The 19,849-nt window shown below is 43.0% G+C and overlaps 2 protein-coding genes across 8 annotated transcripts in view; one reads left to right on the plus strand and one right to left on the minus strand.

The window, feature by feature from the left end:
• LOC125761263 (collagen alpha chain CG42342-like) overlaps positions 1–6,583 on the minus strand; it is an 83,085-nt gene extending 76,502 nt beyond the window's left edge. For all 5 annotated transcript variants that reach the window (XM_049422230.1, XM_049422232.1, XM_049422229.1 and 2 more), the window contains exon 1: positions 5,462–6,583. In XM_049422230.1, coding sequence (XP_049278187.1) covers positions 5,462–6,116 — 655 coding nt within the window. In that variant the 5' untranslated portion in view covers positions 6,117–6,583. The remainder of the gene's footprint in view (positions 1–5,461) is intronic.
• Positions 6,584–16,588: 10,005 nt separating this feature from the next.
• LOC125761252 (cadherin-89D) overlaps positions 16,589–19,849 on the plus strand; it is a 30,769-nt gene continuing 27,508 nt past the window's right edge. For all 3 annotated transcript variants that reach the window (XM_049422204.1, XM_049422205.1, XM_049422206.1), the window contains exon 1: positions 16,589–17,481. In XM_049422204.1, coding sequence (XP_049278161.1) covers positions 17,412–17,481 — 70 coding nt within the window. In that variant the 5' untranslated portion in view covers positions 16,589–17,411. The remainder of the gene's footprint in view (positions 17,482–19,849) is intronic.

The following is a 19,849-nucleotide window of genomic DNA, read 5'->3' on the forward strand; positions in this document are numbered from 1 at the left end:
TCGGTATTTGCAATTTGCGTACTGCAAATGGGACGTACACGGTGTTGACTTGAGCATTCGGTGGAAAAATTTATGCACAGCACTGCACGTAATTCATATTAAATATGGTTTAGTAACAATGTTACTACCGGCGTATGGGTGTGTACTTTGGTCTGGAAAAAAAAATACTACCAGGAGTGGGAGCTTAAAGGATGATCTGTGTTATGTATTCTGAAATGCCAATTTATTAGTAGTTGCGATATTAATTCTATACACTGAATCAGTCGTGTAACGTCTAACAGTAAGCTGTTGTGATTGGACAAAAAAACATTAACATTACATCTTCCGGACAGGAGATTTTGAGTGGAACGCTTTGTTTAAATCACATTAATTTTTATAAATATATAATTATGGTACAATCAATCTAGCAATAAACAGCACATCCGGCGTCTCAGAGGTAAAAACAGTGAGGACCAAGAGTCAATCCAGATACCCGGGATATCCTGATGACATAGACATCAGTGGTGTTCGCCTCTCCTGTGTAGTGGATGCTTATCAGAGGTACGACAAGACGGGTGGAAAACCGCGGATTAAAGATTGAAGAGGAAAAAAACCATATTGCCGATGAAACCACAATCGTTTCTGTCAACAAATCCTATCTTACGCAGAAAGGTGACCTCAGTTTTAAAGTCTTCAAAAATTCCTTGAATCAAAGAATAGCAACATAGATGCTGAAATTCGCGCTAAGATGCTGGCGGGCAACCGGTCTTTCTGCAGTCTACTCTCAGATACTTCTCCACTTAAGACACCTGACGCTACTACCGAAATTGGGGTTTTATAAAACCTTTAAACCTTTTAAATTTAAACCAACCCAGTTGATCATTTGTTTTATGAAGAACTGCACAGCATACGGCGCGGAAGGTCATTGTTCAATGTGAGTTGTATCAATCGATACCAACGATACCCCGCTGGCCAACGCGGTTGTCCATAATTAAAATGATGATAATAATTAAATGGAGCCAATAATATGATTTGTCTTGTCTACACCTTGCCCTTTGCGAGGTTATCTATGTTCCAAAAAAAATTGGAAAGATAACCAAATCGGAGGGACAGCAATTTAATGTCAGCACTCTTGTCAGCAACTCCAGCTACCAACTAACCATCCAATTTGTGAACTTTTGTCTCATAAAGCGTATTTGTTTTCGTGTTCCTCCTTTCCAATTACCTTACCTTATATCACCATTGTGTTACCGTGAAGGGTACAAAGTTGTTCAACACTTTTTCGTCACCATTATAAGCGATCTACTGGTCAATAGGGAAAATGTTGCCACTCTTCGTCTGACGTTGAGGTTCCGTTTTACGATTCCTTTTATTTGTTGGCGTTTTCCTGGCTGGTCCGGTCTCGATGGGACCTTCAATACCTCGAATACCTTCATTCCAATCATTTCAGGTAACGGTTTGTCCATTCATTGGTTCGATCTCCCGTGGGCTAACACGCTCGTTGGTGTCGTAAAGCGGCCGTCGGTTTACTCGATCACAACAACATCCAAACAAGAACAAAAAAAAATCAAACCACCTTTTGCCAAACTAGCCCTAGCACACATTTGCCACAGAGCATGGTTTCGAAAGCGGAAGTGCTACCCTTTTAGCACATGGTACGGGTGCTCGAATGTGGACCGTGTTTCGATCGGAAGTTCGTCGTCGAATAGCTGCCAGGCATGTTGCGGTTCATACCATTCCACAACGGTTGGACCGATGAAAAACAAGGGCCCGAAATGGCCGACAAAAAGACGTAAAAGTTAACAATCAGGTATGCAGTGGCAGGAAACCTGAACCAGCAGAAAACACAGCTCCCTGCCAGCTCGTTTGATTCACCGTTTGGTAGCCCCGAAAAAAAAACGGAAGTTCGTCCGGAAAGGATGGAGACTCCTAGGAGATGAATTACGAACGTGTGTAAAAAAAGTGGAAGCTAAAACAAACTCAATCACCAACACCTATGCACAATCCCAATGGACCACCGGACTTTAGGTGCAACGTTCGGTGTGAACTAAGCAGTGGGCCAGGTGCACGTCGCGCGAAACAGACTAGAAGATGGCTAGAAAAACTCTCAAAAAAATACACACACACACATTAAAAAAAGCTAGCTAAATTATCTGCTCCTTTCGGTGCAAAAATCTAAACGTAAACACGCATCTCGGCCGGCAGAAAAAGGGCTCGCGACCGCACGTGATGCTGATGTTTAGATAAAGTTGTGTGGCGGCAAACTCGCTGCCCTATCGTTGATTAATTGCTTGTGATTTATCTAGACCCGCCCCGTACACGCACGGCACTCAGCACGCTCGGCGTAGAGCGATGATGGCCACCGTTTCTCCAGCTGATGGTTTGGTTTTGCAGTGCAAAAAGGGGAACGAATCGATAAAGTTGTCGATGTCTAAATTGGTGATCTAATCTTTCCGGGTGCTTCGAAAGCAGCTTGGATTTTTTTTAATGTCTTACGCGAGATTGTTTAAGACTTTTAAACAACATTGAAATTATTATTATAACGATACATGATACAAGAAAAAACACTGAGAGAACTCAAAATTTGTTATATTTACAGTTGTCCGGGTTACTGATGCCGAATTCCTTTGACAATTTTTATCAATTATAATTTTTAATCATAAGTTAAAGTCTTAATTGGGAATTAAAATTTTACAAAATCTTTGTTGATTATTACACAGCAAAATCAAAACTTTAGTTTTAAAACAATAACAATAAAATAATAAAACAAACCATTAGTTGATTTAATCTAAATTTACGCTTTAATTTCGCATAAATAAAACAAATTAAATTTATGACTCTCTCTCTCTCTTCTTGGCTTTAACGACCTTACAGGTCACGCCGGCCATTTCTGGCTTACTAGACTTATTTTACCATGTAGCCGGATAGTCAGTCCATGCTACGGGGGAAGGTCCAGATGGGATTTGAACCCGGTCCTGCCGTGTGGACTGGCGCCATTTATCACATGCACCACCGGGCCGCCCCGAAATTTATGACTGCTATTCTCAAAATTCTTCTAGTTTATAGGAATGACTTGACATGAAGGGTAGAATTTATCAGCAATATATTATATATTATAAAAAATCTTGCTAAGTGTTCATCAAGCACTTCCGATGATGCAATAAAAAATATAACTATAATATTATAACTAAATATACCATTAACATACTACTAAGGCATTTTTGTTGAACAATAGATTTAGTAAGAAATAAACTTCAGGATTATAATGTTTTCGCTTTATATTTTACAAAAACAGTTCAATTCAAATGATAAAATAAAATTATAAATTAAATTAATTGTAATCAGTAAAAATAGGTAATAAACTATCTATGAAAGAAACTATCAAACTAACTAGTCAACTAAGATGAAGATCTCTCTTTATAGCGTAAAAATCACTTGTAAACTATTACTTCAACGTTCAGGTAAAGTAGCGGGATTCTTTGTAATGTTTTCCAAATAATTTCTCTATAAATGTTAAAATTAAAAAAACAATTTAAAATCCAATGAACATCTGTCCTCCGGTAATCCATAATGATTCTCGATCGATCACGCACAGGAAACGCTTGTCTTACGAATCGAAATTTCCCATTTCCAATTTCGTAGCCCTTGTCGAATTATATACTGATCGACTTTCTTATTCCTTTCAGCTTCATCCAAAAGCATACACAAAATTGCCAATCGTTTAATCGTTCATTACAACTTCCGTTGGTGTTTCTTCTCTCTTCTGTTTGCGCTGTATCACGTTCGTGTTAATGTTTCACCGTTCGCTTTCTGCACCTTCTGTAATGCACGTCTTATGACCTCTAATGTTTGACAACGCACAACAACCAAAAACCCTGCCCGGTTCAACGCCGAAGGTGTTCCACCGTAAGCAGTGTTGTCGGTTCTCTGAATCCTCAGTAACGGCGGTGCAATCGTGCCTCAGTCTGTCGCCGGTTTTATTGGATTAGAAGATTGAGTGCTTATTTTGCACGAATCCTGCCCAGTATGGTGGGGATGATTTTTGTTCGCTACGGCACACAAAACGGCATGTCTCGGGACGTGCACCACAGAACAAGCGACAGCAACATACCCTTGCCAGCATCTAGCAGATTTCGCTTTCGTCTAGCGGGGTCTACAGCATTGACTGTTGCGTCCACTAGCCAACCATCCCATCCTGCGCCGGATATCCTGACACCCCGAAAACTCCGGCGAAAGAAATTTATGTGTTGTTGTGAGTGTGGGTGACAATGTGTGTTTATTTGTCCGATCCGGGAACCGGAGATCGGAACGGAAGGACATTGTCGGACGCATGTTGCCCTTTGTGTTTTTCGGCACCCCAGCGCTACCGTTCCGATCGTTTCCGGATAATTTGATTTATTAGAATTGTAACACTCGATTGTAAGCATGTTCCGGTCGAGATGGTAGTGGACCCAGGCCCAGGCGTGTACCGTCGTGAATGCAATGAAACGAACGAACGAAAGAAACAAAAGTAGATAAAACCTGCTCCTGATGGCGTACGGTAGCTGGGGGATGATTCTTTGTTTGAGGAAAAATCAATTTTCCACCACTCACCAAACCTGGAGTGGGGGAAACCCCCTAGCAAAACGATACGAACAACGGCTGTCGATGACAGTCGTGTCCGATGGCAAAATGGACACTTTTCTTCTCTATTCTCTTCACTCGTCGCACTTCATACACACATACACACGATAATCGGTTCGGTTTCAGTTCGATTGGCCAGTCCTTGCCGTCCTTCCCATTTCGGTGCGCTAATAAGTGTGATTAATTCTAATAGTCCCCGATACTGTCCATTCCATCCTTGGGGTTCAGGGCTATTTCTTGCACATTGCCAAGAGACAAGGATACGATAAACAACGAATGGCCGCTTTGTACGTGGCACCGGACATAGTGTCTTTTGTTTGGAATTGTTTCGCCTCCTTGTCTTCTAGCATGTCCGGTGTTTCTTTAACCGGTTATCGGAAGATAAAATCACTTCATACAAGCTAGAGGAATCAGGATAACAGCTCACTCCCACCACTTCCTTCTATTGACGAGGATACAAAACAAATGGATTAGAACTTCGACCGTTCTGGCTCCATCCCCTATGAACCCTTTCATGGTAACAGACGTCCGAATCAGAGCAACGCTATCAGCTCGCTGGATTTTGTGCCGGCAATTGGTTTCATTTGGCTCTCGAACCGGACACAATCCTTTTGTTTCAGAACAAGAACGTCCGTAAGAGCGATTGCACACAACCAGTTTCTTCCGGCCAGCGCACTTAATTTCTCGAAAGATATCTAATTTGGTAGTTGATTTATTTTATCTCGCCGTGTCTTAGTAAAGTGCTTACGGATGCTGTAGCGCGCAGCGATTGTTTGATTTTTCCATTTTAAATATTTATACCGATTGGAATTGATTGAAGCAATTGGGCGAGATTAAGGTCACAACGATGATCACCTACCTGGTGGACACATGCACTCATTGCCGATCTGCTGTATAGCGGCCTGTCGATCCTTACGCGATACCTTGAGCGCGGATAGGTCGCGTCGCATCCTCGGCAGTTCGGCGATCTGATGCGAAATCTTCCGCACTACGTCGGACATGCTTTCCTCCTCCTGTTCGCCGATACCGGACGCCATCGTCGCCGCCGCCGCCGCCGCAGCATCCATCTTGCGCAGCGTGATCCTCCTATATACATCGCTCACCTGAGCCTCGAGCAGGCTGAGCCGGTCTTCGATACTAACTAGACTACTTAATTTATCCTCTACGTATGTTTGGCGCAGATTGGAGTACACGGTAGCTCCGAGCGCGGTGATGCACATGAGATAGAACAGGTAGTTGATCAGCGAGTGGGCCGAGGGCGCATGGACCGACCCGGACGGTTTGGCATTGCGGCCCCCCTCGAGCCCACTGCCACTGCCTTTTCTTCGACCGAACGCACCGCTCACTTTGGCATTGCACTTTTTGGCGTTTGCTCCCTCGGGCAACCCCGGCCCCACCCCCACCATTAGCGGTTCCATCCCACCCGTCACTTCACCCGTTGGGATCGCACGTTGTGGCGGTTCCGAATCGCGTACCGGACTGCGCTTCGTTGCGTTTGCTGCGATTGTTGCCATCTTGCATTAGGGAGGGCCACACACACACACACACGCGCGCACAGACACGCACACCTTTTGCCCCGAAAACACTAAACGCCGGGAAAGTGGAAAGCCACCAGAACTGTGGATGGTAAGGCCGGAATGCACGACACTGAGCGCACCACTGAATCACCGGCAACACACAGAACCATTTCCATTATCGGACCTTCATTCGGCTCACGCCGCCGTTTTGCCGCGTCGATTGCGGACGCTGCACGTGTTGCAATCTTGTATAATTGGGCACACAATTATTCACACCGCCACTTAGGTTTAGCACTGCAGCTGAAACTTCACGCGATGGGTAATCACTATCAATGGAACAAACACCATCAGCGGTCATACGCGACGGTTCGCCGGATCGCGACAATGTTTCGTGGGCGCGAAATCACTACGATGAAAGGTTTCCCGACGCTAGCGCGCGCACCCTTCTCGGTCGAAGTTTTGAATGAAACTTGCGTTCGAACAGGAATTTCACGCACGAATCCAGCTGGGGGTTGAACTGTTGGAACTCGCTCACTCGGCACGAACTTCACCGAGCGGACTCACTCCGCGTGCGGTGGAATAAGCGAGAAAAGCATACGTGAGAGCCCGATTGTTTCCGTCGCATTTGTTCATATCCGGACAGCGAGGGACACTCATCGTCAAGCAGATCGGGAAAATGGTTCTCACAGCTTCGTTTTGCGTAGGGTTTATGTTTTGTTTTGCGAACTATAGCCGTGGCGCATTGGCCATGGCCATGATTTATGCTTATGAAAGCAAATCATCAATTTGCTTTGTTTCCACCGACTCATGCCTCAGAAGAGATTGTGCAATGTAATGCTAAAAAAATATTATAAAAAATTTCATAAATGTTTGATTTACTTTAGTGTTCACATTCATGAATATGTGCATGAGGATTTTTTTAGTTCATTAAAAATGTGTTTTTAAATTCTACATTCCATTAAAAATAAATATATAAAACAGCATCATTCTAACTCATGTCATTCGAAGATCACTCGCCGAGATCAGTGTTCTACCGATCGAGCCGAACCATCATCTTAATTGATACTCCATCGACAGCGTGATCGTATTCGTCGTGTCCTTGCCGCAAGAAGACAGAAAGCAATCATCGATGGTGTTCCTCTGCCGCGATAGTTTGTCCCAAAACTGCGCCTGTATTTCCTTCCCATTGTTCCCACTTCCGCTCCGTTTGCTCCAAACAGTTTATTTCTTCTTTATTTGTTTCTCCAATCGTTTTTAGCATCATCGCTTGCTGCTACCTCATCGCCCCTGGCAAATGTCGAAACGTTTCGTAACCGGCACGGTTGCGATGCGGCAGCCAAAAGGTAATATTTTAATTTCCACACACCGATTTTCTTCCTTCACAGGCATCGATATCGGCCAGGATCAGTGAGCACCCTTGGATTGTAGCGATTCTCCATGGGTTGGGTTTTTTGTTTTTTCGTTTTGAAATTGTCTTCTGTACCTTTCGCCTCTCTCGATCGTTCGATCGCCAGCCCAAAAGGTGAGTACGCGGTGCAAAGATGCATGTAATTTGATAATTTTTCAATCCCTTCCCATTCCATTGCATTCTCGACGGATGGTGGCACAGGCAAAGGGTTTTACTTCGCGCCAGGGATAGCTCGGTATAGCGGTGAACGTTTTGCTCTCTGCCCTAGCGAACGTAGCGCAATTTCCTTGCATCGGTCGAACGTTGGCCGCGTGTTCCTGCAGCATTCAATTTGCATTTTTTGTGTTTTTCGATCTGTTCTTGTCGCGTTCGTTCCTTCCGCAACGGCAGCCCTTATCTCGGTGGGAAGCAGTAAGCTAAATCTCGCACGGGTCCGGAGTACGCTAAAAGTGGGCATGCTTTCCAAAAAGGAAAAATTCAAACATAAAAGTCAATCGTTTTGAATTATCTTCACCCATCGTTGTGCGGAAGCTGCACTCACAACGAAGGGAACCAGCGTGAGAGCCCGAACGATTGTGAGTGCAATGAGCGTGTAGCAGTGCTGCCAGTTCATTACAAATTGCATCAAAATCATGCGAATGTTTAAAAGGGCTTTAAATATGATGGAAAATGTACCGTATTTCAAGTTTTTTATGTTTAATGGGTAATGAAAAAAATATTATAAGTTCCAGTAAAAAATTGTGTAAAGAAATAAGTCACATAAATTAAAACTTAATAGGGAAAATGTTCTACAAATTATTTTATATAAATTACTTAGAATCCTCTCAAGTTTAACTCTTTAACATATTTCGCACGCGACGATGCATTTTAACTCATGCAATGTTCCCTGTGTTGATTAAGTTGTATAGAATAATCTGGTAGCAGTACGGGGGCAATCCAATGCTACGGGATGTCATGATCTGCTGCACACCGGGAGAAGATGCAACTGAGGCGCATAATTACCACAGCATCTCTCCAGCACCGGACGGAAGATGCAACAAGCGCCATGTTTTAATCGCTCGGAACGGTAAGGCGATGCGGAGAAGCTCGACATCGTATCGTACGATTCATTGACTTTTTGATGCAATTTCTTCACTTCTCTCTCAGCCTCGGTGTGTGCGTGTGTACGAAACGATATTAGACGAGGTAGGTCTTGCAACGCATTGAAAGGAACTGATTGTTTAAGACAAGAATCAAAAGAATGAAGTTAGGCTCATCATGCGTGGCTGCAGGTTGGCAGTGTGTGGGCGCTTATCAACGTTATAGTTGACAGCAGTCCATAGAATTGGATCGTTTACGCTTAATTATGCACCCATAAGTAAGCCCTAATGCGCCACCAATGAAGGGTCGACGTTGAATGTTGATGTGCTACTGCACAAACGATGGGCTGCCAAGCCGCTTGTGACGAGCATATCTTCCTCTGCATATGCTAGAGCTCTGATTGAACAAATATTTGTGATACATTCGCATGGACAGGATGCTTGTGTGGTACGTTAAATAGTTGTGATGCATTCATTATTAAGTTGATAAAGTGATTTTTGTTAAAATGGTTTAAAAATTGAATGAGCATTAATAAATTGGTAACAAAAAAATAAAACAACATAAGTTTATTCTTAAAAATTAAATATTTCTTTAAAATATCCTTATAACTTGTAAACAAAATAAAATGTGTACAATACATGCTTGACGACATGCAAATTGTTTGTAGAAATATAAAAAGAAATATGTAACACAATAATGGATATATTTTTCGACAAAAGTACAAACAAAATCTGTTTTATGCTCAGGATTACTGCTTAGCTCTTTCAATTCATTTACGATTGACTGATTAGCATGGCTGATTTAATTTTGCACTCCTTCGCACAGCATCGAGACCAACCCGGTCATAAAATACGAAACGAAGGCAAGACAGCGTCCCCAATACGGCGAAAAAAGGCCCCAAAAGTGGTGGTCTTATTTCGCTTCAATTTCCTGACTTACGCAAATCAACCGACCGGCCCCATTCCGGTTCGGAGGATGGGATGGAGATTTTAACATGTCACCAGAAGGACGTAGCGTTTCGTCGCGGACCTTCCAAAGGGGGTCGGACGGATACCGCTGAAAGTTCAAGGTTTATGCGAAAATTTATAGCACACGCACACGTACACCAATTCTCCAATGTTGGTGGTGAGCTGAGGAAAGCGCTGATGAGACATTTTCAATAGCTGCCAATCAGGGAGGAAGTGGGTGTGAATTTAATGATCAGTCATTGGTCAAAAGTGCTGAAGGCCGCCGTCATGTTTGGTTATTCGCTGTAGCTGTTGCTGTTTGGTTGTGCCCGCGAACTCCATTCTAACGACGCTATCAAACGGGAAATAATCAGCGATGGGGATGAAAATTTGTGGCCAAAAACGTTTCAGCGTTCAGCGGCAGTGAAAATCAAGGATAAAAAGTGTTCTATCAACTCCAACCCCTCCGCCTCAAAGGGAGATGATGGTGACCGAGCGAAAATGGGGATTTTTGTGGCTTTACGATGAATGGTGAGCTTTTGAGGCAGGAGATTGATGAATAGAAAATTCGGCCAAAAAAAAAACGAGTATACAAGTGAATAAAAGCAATAGTGGAACGAAACCGCAAAAGAATTTTTTGTTTATTGATTGATGGATTTTTGTATTGATTATTACGCTTTGCATCGTTGTACGCAAGTAATCGTGTATTGTTTACATGGATAATGTATATTTTAGTGACATAACCTTCACCTAACAATCCATTACGCAACATTGAAAATGTATCTTTGTCTTTCTAGGAAAATCCACTCTCTAGTATTCCATTAATCCATCAATTCAAAGTTTCTCTTTGTAATCTCCTTACGGAAAGTGTTTTTTTGATAGAGCCGTTTATGACCAAACCAGACCCCGTTCTCGGGGTTAGAATTTGTTCCGAGAAGTAGTCCCTAAGTACGAACAACAAAGTCTATTTGGATTAATTTGTAAAAAGGGAAATTGTTCCATGGTAGATAGCCATCACAAAAAAGGCGTGTTTCACTTCATGTACCGCTCCGTACAATTTTACATACGAACCTTTACCAGTGCCCTTTGCCACGACTCTCTTTCACACGTTTCGTACCACTTCCTACAACCACCAGAGAAGATCAAAAGTTCCCAAAACACATTGCTGCTTGCACCGTATCTTCCTGTGCCGGTACGGTGTCGCATCTGTTTTGATCAGTTGCGCGCGATCGCCGAGATCTCAACCAAGAGGATTAGTGCGTACGATTTGAGCGCGTTTGAAGAAGCGTTCTCCGAGGGGCCCGATTGAATCACGGAACCGTACGCCGTTCTCTCAGTAACGTCAAGTGGTTACTTCCCTCTCAATTGATGCCATCGTGTGGACTAAATTAACGGCGACATCGGGCGGACTAAGAGATTGCTTGACGTTTTCCACTTGCTCCATTGCGTTTCCGACACCGCCTGCGCTGGATCTCCGGATTCGTTTCGTGTTGACCAGCTGGCTTTACGTGGCGGGAAAGATTCCGAGCTGATTTTATCTTGCCTGTTCCTGCTGCCCAAATCATTATTCTTCAACCCGAGGTTTAGCTTTGAATACGAGGAGGGACTGAATGGTGATACGAGTAATCCCACCACACAAGTATGCTGCACCGCACGCCGTTGCTGTGTTCTCCGTCAGGGTGGCACATTACATACGCATCCTGCTTTCCCATAGACCAATTGTGTGGTGCGGCCAACAAGCCGCTCAATTATAGTCGCTTATATTCGGCACCGTCACTTCAGTGTGCGACGCAGAGCGAAAGAATCCCAACATCGTAAATAGCCTACCCGCATAATTAGACTCTATTCAATGGTTTACACCCCATCGTCACCGATTCTTCCGTTCTTTGCCTGCCAGCGCTGATCGAAAAGGTGGAAGGATATCTACACTAATATCAAACAACATTCTGAATCCGGTATGGTACAAAGATCAAATGTGGATATATCAGCGCAATCAGCCGGGAGCCTTCGCCCGCCCATCTGGCCACCCGATTCGTTCATCATAATTCATTTGACCTGACGCTCGGAGCCATTTCTGTGGGAGCTGCGTATATAGGCGCTGAAACGCATAAGGTACAAACGTAATCCTGTGCGTCTTTGTTTGAAGTAGAGATGAGAATAACAACTCTTTTTAGTGAATCAACTCAGAGTGAATGATTTATTCGTTACTATCAATATTAGGAGTCAGCTCGTTTAACTCGACTCATTTCGGAGTTATAAAAAAACCCAGCATCAACGTATAAATTAAGGTTCGCTCATTTTACTCATTCATGAGTGTAAGCATGTAGCCGTGGTGAGTCGAGCTGCAAAAAGAGTAAATACGTGAGTTGAAACGAAGATGTGCGAGTGAGTTCAAACGAAAGTGAGTTGAAACGAAACGTTTAGCAAAATTTATAAATTGATTTATTTTAATGCGAATTTATTGAAATAAGTTTCTTTTCACTCAAATAATGGTTTAAATAAAAAAAGAAAAAAAAAATCATAAAAAAATTGAAAAAAAATCTATAAATTTGCAATCTTCTAAGGCTATAGCCTTAGCTTTTTATTTTTATTTTAAAAAAAATAGCAAAATTTATAAATTGATTTATAATAATGCGAATTTGATGAAATAAGTTTCTTTTCACTCAAATAATGCTTAAAAAAGGAATAAAAAATAATAAAAACGTAAAAAAATCTATAAATTTGCCAATCTTCTAAACAGAGGCGGATCCCGTTTCATGTCCTTGCCGATCAGGCTAGCCCGCTTGTTCGCTTATACAGGATTGAGCGAGCAGTAATATTCATTTCCTGCTAGTTTGGGTATTGTACACATGTATTCCGTTTCGAATCATGTGTATCAAACGTTTCGTTTCAATTCACGTATTTACTCTTTTTGCAACTCGACTCACCACGGCTACATGCTTACACTCGTGAGTGAGTAAGTGAAAAAAGAGTCGCTAAAACTCCTCGTGGTGAGTGAACGAAACTCGTTCAATACATCGTTTCAACTCACTATCTCACACTTACTCACTTTGCACATCTCTAGTTTCGAGGTGACGACCTAACAAAACCCGCTGGGCACGTGGCACCCTATACCACCCAATCCTGCCAACGAAAGGAGTGCACATTCATGCGATGGCGGTAAACAACATCATTCGAATGTGGTTCCGTTTTTCTTGTCTTCTTGGTAGCAAGAAAATGGTACCAGGTTTGCGAATTGCTCCCAAATTTGGTGAATGGAAAGGTCGGGAAGGAGTAGAGAAGTTGAGGGGTGTTTGTGCGTACGGTGCCGGGTATGTCGGGTTTCATCTTCCAACCGTGCTTCCGATTGTACGGTTGTTTATGCGCAGTTTTATTTTCACCAAACTGTTAGCCCGCACCATGTTCCGGACCATATTAGAACGGTTGGACATGTATTCAAAGGACTTGAAGTTAACTTCCTTCGGTTGCGCTTGGTGAGTGCTTTCTCTGCTATCGCCCCTCATTTCAGTCTTCGGATAAGAATCATCACCATAATTCATCGTTTCGTCCTAAGCCGCAGCGTTATGCGAAGCGCCAAGAAACATTAAAGAACAAGTAAAATGATGAGAGGACACTAGGAGAGTGGCGTTTATTGGGTTGGTCAAAATGATGTTCGTTATTAAGTAAGTATTTATTTTTGTAGGATGAAGTACTTAAAAGTTAAAATGAAAAATGTACATGCAGCTTCATAAATAAAATAATTAGTAAATAAAGACATAAATAAAAAAGCACTACATACCAAATATTGTTCCTTTCACAATTCTAGATGATTCTGTAATACTGCTTGTGACTTTCTTAAATTAACTTACTTTGACCTGGATAATCAAATCTGCACACAAGAGAATGATCGTGATTGGATTTTATTTTCGCCTGTTCCACACTACAGGATCAAATATCAAATCCCATCCAGACCGTCCTTTCCCCCGTAGCCATGTAGCCAGTCCCGGCTACGTGGTAAAAAAAATATTGAAACGACCTGGAGTTCTTAATCAGCCAAGAAAAAAATGTGAATAATAACATTTGCTCTCAAGTTCGATGCTTCAACATTAGTTTAAAATTTTTCTTCTGGGAACAGTATGAGATATTCAAAAAATATATTACCTGCTCAAAGTATTTTTAATCTACAAAAAACATTTTTCTATTTTTTAGTCTTCTTTATTGAATAGACTAATTTAAATATCTGACCGTGTTTTGTTTGTCAATTTGCACACATTCCAGAGAAGTGTCTGGTAAGTGAGAGAGAAAAAAACTTAAACATACGCACCGCGGAACCAGCTTAGACGCTTCTAATCCAAAGCAGTTGTACCATAACTCTTCGTTACCGGTGCGCCTATAATTGTATTCGTCTACAGCAGCAGCAAGTGACATACGATGCCCTCGGGGGCCACTGGCTTTACCGTAGCGACCTGCAAAACACATCCGGCCAAGGTAAAGGTCGTGATAATTTTTATTTTAAGCGGCTCATTTCCCACACTGCCAATCCCGTATCGGCACTGCTCCGGTACCGGTTGCTCTTTCCCGTGCCACAGATAGAGCACATGTATGCTAATTAAATTTTAAACTTTCTTAAACACTTTCTTATCGGCAGTGCCAAAAAAGTATCGTTGGTGCGGGAAAGTGCTTTCTCGCTTGCGCACCCTTTGTGCTCTTAAAAACCCATCGACCAACCGGTTGAGTTTTGCCCTGGCGCGTTTATCAACTTACTCGCCTGGCGTTGGTTTTTGAAGTTGTCTTCTAAGCTAAGGTGGTACAAATTTCTCCTCCATTAAAATAGCGAACGGGAGCGGTTTGTTATTTCCCTTTCGCCGGGACGCTCACAGTCTCGACGGGCAACAAAGGACTTGGGCTGGATGCTGGGAACAACTTAGATCAACCTCATTTGCATTCAGACGACAATGCAATTAATTCGTCTTACAGCGAAGGATAAGACCAGGGGCTCGTGGTTGGGTAGCTGGCAGCTTTGAAGTCCATTAAAGAAATATTCAACTGTCACCGGAACGATGCAGCACGACCAAAGGACACAGGACTGCAGCAGAAGTTCAGGGGTTTTCCTCCCCTAGCCCTAACCAAACGCTAGAGAAGAAGAAAAGACGGGGAGGAAACCTAAGAGGGGAAGGGATTCTCGAAAGCTGTCGATTTATTTCCGTCCTCTCCTGCGACATCAACCAACCAAACCGAACGGAAACACTAAAACAACTGCGACGAAATGGCAGCGAAAATGGAAAGTAATTATAGTTATTCTACGCGCTATGACAATCTGGCACGACAGTTGGAAGACACAGAGGAGAGCAGAAGTGTACTGTGGTGCGGAAGTTCTGTTAGCGATTCACGTTTGATAATTTCGATGTTCAAACAAAGCAGTAAAGACGACGGCTGAAAGGTTCCTTGTTGGTGCTAGTAAACACAATTAGAACAGTTAAATTTGTTGAACCCATTAATTTGGCTTCAGACATTTACTATTGTGCAAAAATGTCACTCCGTTGGAGCGTTCGGAAAATGTCTAATTATTCTCTCTTTGCATGTGAAAAGCTCTTCAAACTTCAGAGCAAATGTGTGCAAGAAAAAGCAGTAAAATATTTCTGCTCTACTATTCCTATATACGATAAACTCAACCTTCAGTTAAAAAAAAGTTAATCAACGGGAAATTTCTTGAAATTCTCAAGACAAAAGTGAGGGCAGATCGATATAAATATTAAATTCTTCACGGATGATCTTTTGTTATTCAGAATTGTAAAACTACCTTTTTTGGGGATATGTCCATACTCCAAACAGTACAATGGAAATTTTGTATATAGTTTAAAGAAGACACAGTACACACATTAAACTTAAACGTATATCTTGGCGGATGATATCTCAACAGAGGGATGAAAGTATCTGCTTAAACCCAAAGCTTATATGAGCGAACTCATCAATAGCTTAGATTACCGATCGACTAAAGAATGATGCATATTTTGTAGAGCTATACTAATCAACTAAATTCATCCTATTTACTTTTCGGTATGACGTCTTCTGCAGTATTGCAGCAAGTCTATCCAATAATTCCAGTTCATAAACACCCTGAAAGCAAAAGGCTGTGATATAGGCTGTTTTGGGAAGGTTTATAGAATGACACCGAACTACCTAGATCGTTCTTCTTCTTCTTGGCTTAACGACCTTACAGGTCACGCCGGCCATTTCTGGCTTACTAGACTTATTTTACCACGTAGCCGGATAGTCAGTCCTTACTACGGGGGAACGGTCCGGATGGGATTTGAACCCGATCCGGCCGTGTGGACTGGCGCCGTTTATCACATGCCCCAACCGGACCGCCCCCCTAGATCGTTAAACCTGCTTAAATAGTTTGCAGAGAAATATTAATCTTGATTTGCCCAAACTGAGATGGAGTCATGATTTTTATTCGAAAAATAAAATCAATACATGATCAATTGTGGTTAAATACTCTTCTTTGTTTTAACCTTAGTTATGAGTTTTAAAATCCAAGACACTTTCCAAACAAAACATATCTTAAAATTGCGATCGAAGCTTTACGGCCAAGAAGTATCCAAAAACGGAAAACTACCCAAGAGCTTTCCACTGAAGAAAGCTTCATCACTCCGACCGTGGCTGGAAAAGCTAACTCACTACGATCGCAAGCAACGGTGAGAAAAATGGACATAAAAAGCTACGTTACTACATCGGCCCGTTTTTCCCGCAGGTTGTGGCACCTGCTTCGCAACCTCAACCTGCAAAAGCACAGCCGGTGAGAGCGGACAACATTCCAACGAGCCATTTCTCCAAACCCGCAGTATTTCTCTACACCTTTCTCTTCATTTCGTGCAGTGACTTTCGCGCGAAGGCTCATGGCGAAGCGAAGGCTTTTTCTTGTCTTCGTGCAGACTCTCGCAGCATCTCGAACCAACTCGCGGAAGTTGATCGCCGGTGGTTGGCAAAGTAGGCTCTGCCCGGCGTACGAGCGTTGCATTCGCGGTTAGACGATCGCAGCGATCGGACGCGCCAACAACTTCCTTTCGAAGTGGCACAACAAGAGTGTGCGTGATAGGGTGGCGTGATTTACCTGTTTACCTTCCGTTCCACCCTTTGCCGTTCGTTTGTGCACGTGTGCCACAAAATAAAAGCCCTCGAAACGATCACTGTAAATCGGTTTTTGTTGCGCTCGCCAGCTTTTCTACCGTCGATTGAGCAATCAAGAAGTGGTGCAGATTACGCGATCGCATCGCGATTCGATGAGATTTGGTGAAAAAGTGGCATATCGTGGTGCGGTTTTAAGCGTAAAGTGTGTTTTTAACTTCACGACCAGGCAAAGTGCGAACCGACCGGTGTCCGGTACCCGAAAGCTAACGTAGTGCTGTATTTTTGTTTTGTTTTTTTCCCTTGTGTCTGGCGTGTGCTTCTTGAAAACCGCGAGAGAATCTTGATCTGTAGTCGTACGCGATGATGAGATAAGTGTAAAATTAGTGTTGTTCGGAAGGGAAAAGTGCTTGAATATGGCATTAATGAAGGTGCAACAACTCGCAACCTATTGCCAAAACCGGGAAGTTGGCAAGTGAAATGGAGAAATTACCAATCGAAAGCTGAGCTTAACCGCAACACCAAGTGCAATATTAGTGTCCCAACCTAAGGGAGGGATAAATAGTGCTTAGGAGTGCGTTTAGTTTTAACTTGTTCACTGGAACAGCAAACGATACCAAAAAAAATAAAAGAAGTATAAGGTAGAAAAGAACGTGAAACTGAAAAAAATATTCAATAAATTCGTAAAGGGCGAAAAAGTTTCGTGAGCGGTTGAGTGGCAGCATACACGTCCAATAAATTCTCCACGCCATGAAGTTCATCAGCAGGATCACCGTGTTTCTGCTGCTGCTCCTAGCTGGCGTGACCAAGCCGAATCAAGGTTAGTATCGCTCTATTGGGGACACACTTTGCAAAGCGGTTGCAAAACAAAACCAGTTCTTGACAGCGCGATCCCGCAGGACCGTCGTAGGTCGGTCGGACGAGCAATCGTAAGTGTGTCACATTTTTCCTTTCATCCAGTGCCCGTCATGCAGGGCCCGCCATCGTCTGGAAGGCTGGAACTCTGGTAACTTCCAACCGGGTGCTACGGGCTACGTTTCCTGCTTCCCTGACCGGAATCAAGACGCAACTGCCCCATTCCGGTACTGTTATGTTTTCTCTTAAATTGTTTTTATCTTTCATTTTCCTTTCCGGCCCGCCTTTCGGGGATGGTAGCTGGATGCTGGAGCTAGACCGAAACCGGCTGGCACGGCGACCCATTTTGGGTGTGCCGATCCGATCCGATCCAGCCCTCCAAGAGTTGGCACTTGCGAGTGTGAGCAGTGGCCAATGGCACTACTGGAAATTGCGTCCTGTGACGGTGACGCTGTCAGTGTTGCGAAAGAACGCGCAATAAATTGTGCGTAATTAATTGCGCGTACACGAAGGGCGTACAAAGGAAATATCGGTCGTATTGGACGACGTAGTGTTTTTCCTTTCATGCATCAGAACCCCGAGCATTCGCGTACCAATTTCCACTGTCCCCCTTTTTTCTTTTGTTGCAAATGATCTTCCTAGCCCTTGCAGGCATTTCACTACGAACGCGTAGTTACTGACTCCACCTTTTCCTTGTATCGTTTTCTTACGAACTACCAGACGACCCTTTGCAAACTGAAATGGTGAAACAATACAAAGCGCGTTCAAAAACCCGAATTTTTCCGACCTCCCCATCTTCAATGAAGACATTCTACCAAGTGGGAAATTCTACTCCCTCCGGAAGGAAGGGAAGGTGCCCTGGGCGATGGATAAATGAGTGCAAAGTTTTCCTTCCCGACACGAAATGTAATCAAAATAAAATGCGGAACGTGTTGTCCTTTCCGGTTTTTTATTATTATTGGTGGATTGTCTGCTGCCGAGCATCAGGAGCGTAAGGTCAGGAGGAGGGAAAGTCGTTGCCATAAGTGCGCATCGCATGGAGCAGTTAGAAACAGGATAGTATCGTTTCCTTCGTACAATTGTTGTTGTGCGGTGGATGGCAGAAAAAAACACCCCCGAAGCTATAACTATTAACATCCTTGGTGGAAAATAGCACCCGATAGCGCATGATGCTTACCGTACCGCACTGAAGGCGTTCCACGCGAAATGGTATAAAACCGGCCAAACAAAAGTTCAACGAACCATCTCGATTTCGGGGTGCACCGTTTTGAACCGGCATTCTGAACCATTCTACGCTGATCGTACGCATTTCATTCTGCCCAGGCACAATCATCACCATCATCATCATCATTCTCATCCTCATTACTCAAACTTTCCACCAGACCGTTCCAATCATATCACTGTGTTTGTTTGTTTGTTTGCACCGGTCTTATCATTCGCGCGTTCAATTACCAAAATGGGATCATATGCTACGCAAATCGATTGTATCGAGTGCGGGGTCATATTAAAGGATCCCATTTCACGCCAGTTCCGACCCACTCTATGCTACCTTCTGTTCTGAGTAGTTCTACTTTTAATCGATGGGCGGAAAACCGTATCTGGTGATAAAGTAATTACTTTCTCCCGAAGTGGCCAGTGGCGCGGCTTACACTTTCCATCTGCCATCTTCCGGGTGGAATTGTAACGGAATTGGCCCCATAAGTTTTCCGACGGTTTGTTCCATGTTCCATTCCTTCCTTGGAGAAGGCCATTGGCTTACGTTGCTCGTGTATTATTCTTGCGGCAGCAGAAAGATGGGATACAAAAAAGAATTACAGGGACGCACCTACGAATTCAATTACATCTAATCATGAAGTTTACTTTCGATCGGACCCGGACGGTTGAGATTTTGTTTTCAGTCGTACGCCTATCGCGGGACAGACGTGTGGAAGTGCTAACGAACGTAAAACTGCCGGAGATGGTTTGTTGCTTTAATTTTCATTCTTCCGAAAGTGGTTCCGAAACAGCAGTTGATGGACCGAACAGGTGCAAGCGTGATAAATAAATCGTTTTAATTCACTGTAAATGTAGTTAACACTTCAGTTTTCAGTAGAATTATTCGTCGGAAGATAATGGTTGAATAAAGTGGAAGGAAAATCGATCTACAATCGCTGATAATATTTGTATTTAGTAGCGTTTTGCTACGCTTATTGTGCTTTCATATTCATATCATAAAATGAAATCATAAATTGACGTACAAAAAAGAATTAAGAATCATTGAGGATTCTTTAATAATAAAGATTCTTGAATTGTCAGAGAATTAATAATTATTTTTTACAAAACTTGTGAAAAAA

The sequence above is a fragment of the Anopheles funestus genome, chromosome 2RL (assembly GCF_943734845.2).
Source record: "Anopheles funestus chromosome 2RL, idAnoFuneDA-416_04, whole genome shotgun sequence".
NCBI classification, from domain to species: Eukaryota; Metazoa; Arthropoda; class Insecta; order Diptera; family Culicidae; genus Anopheles; species Anopheles funestus.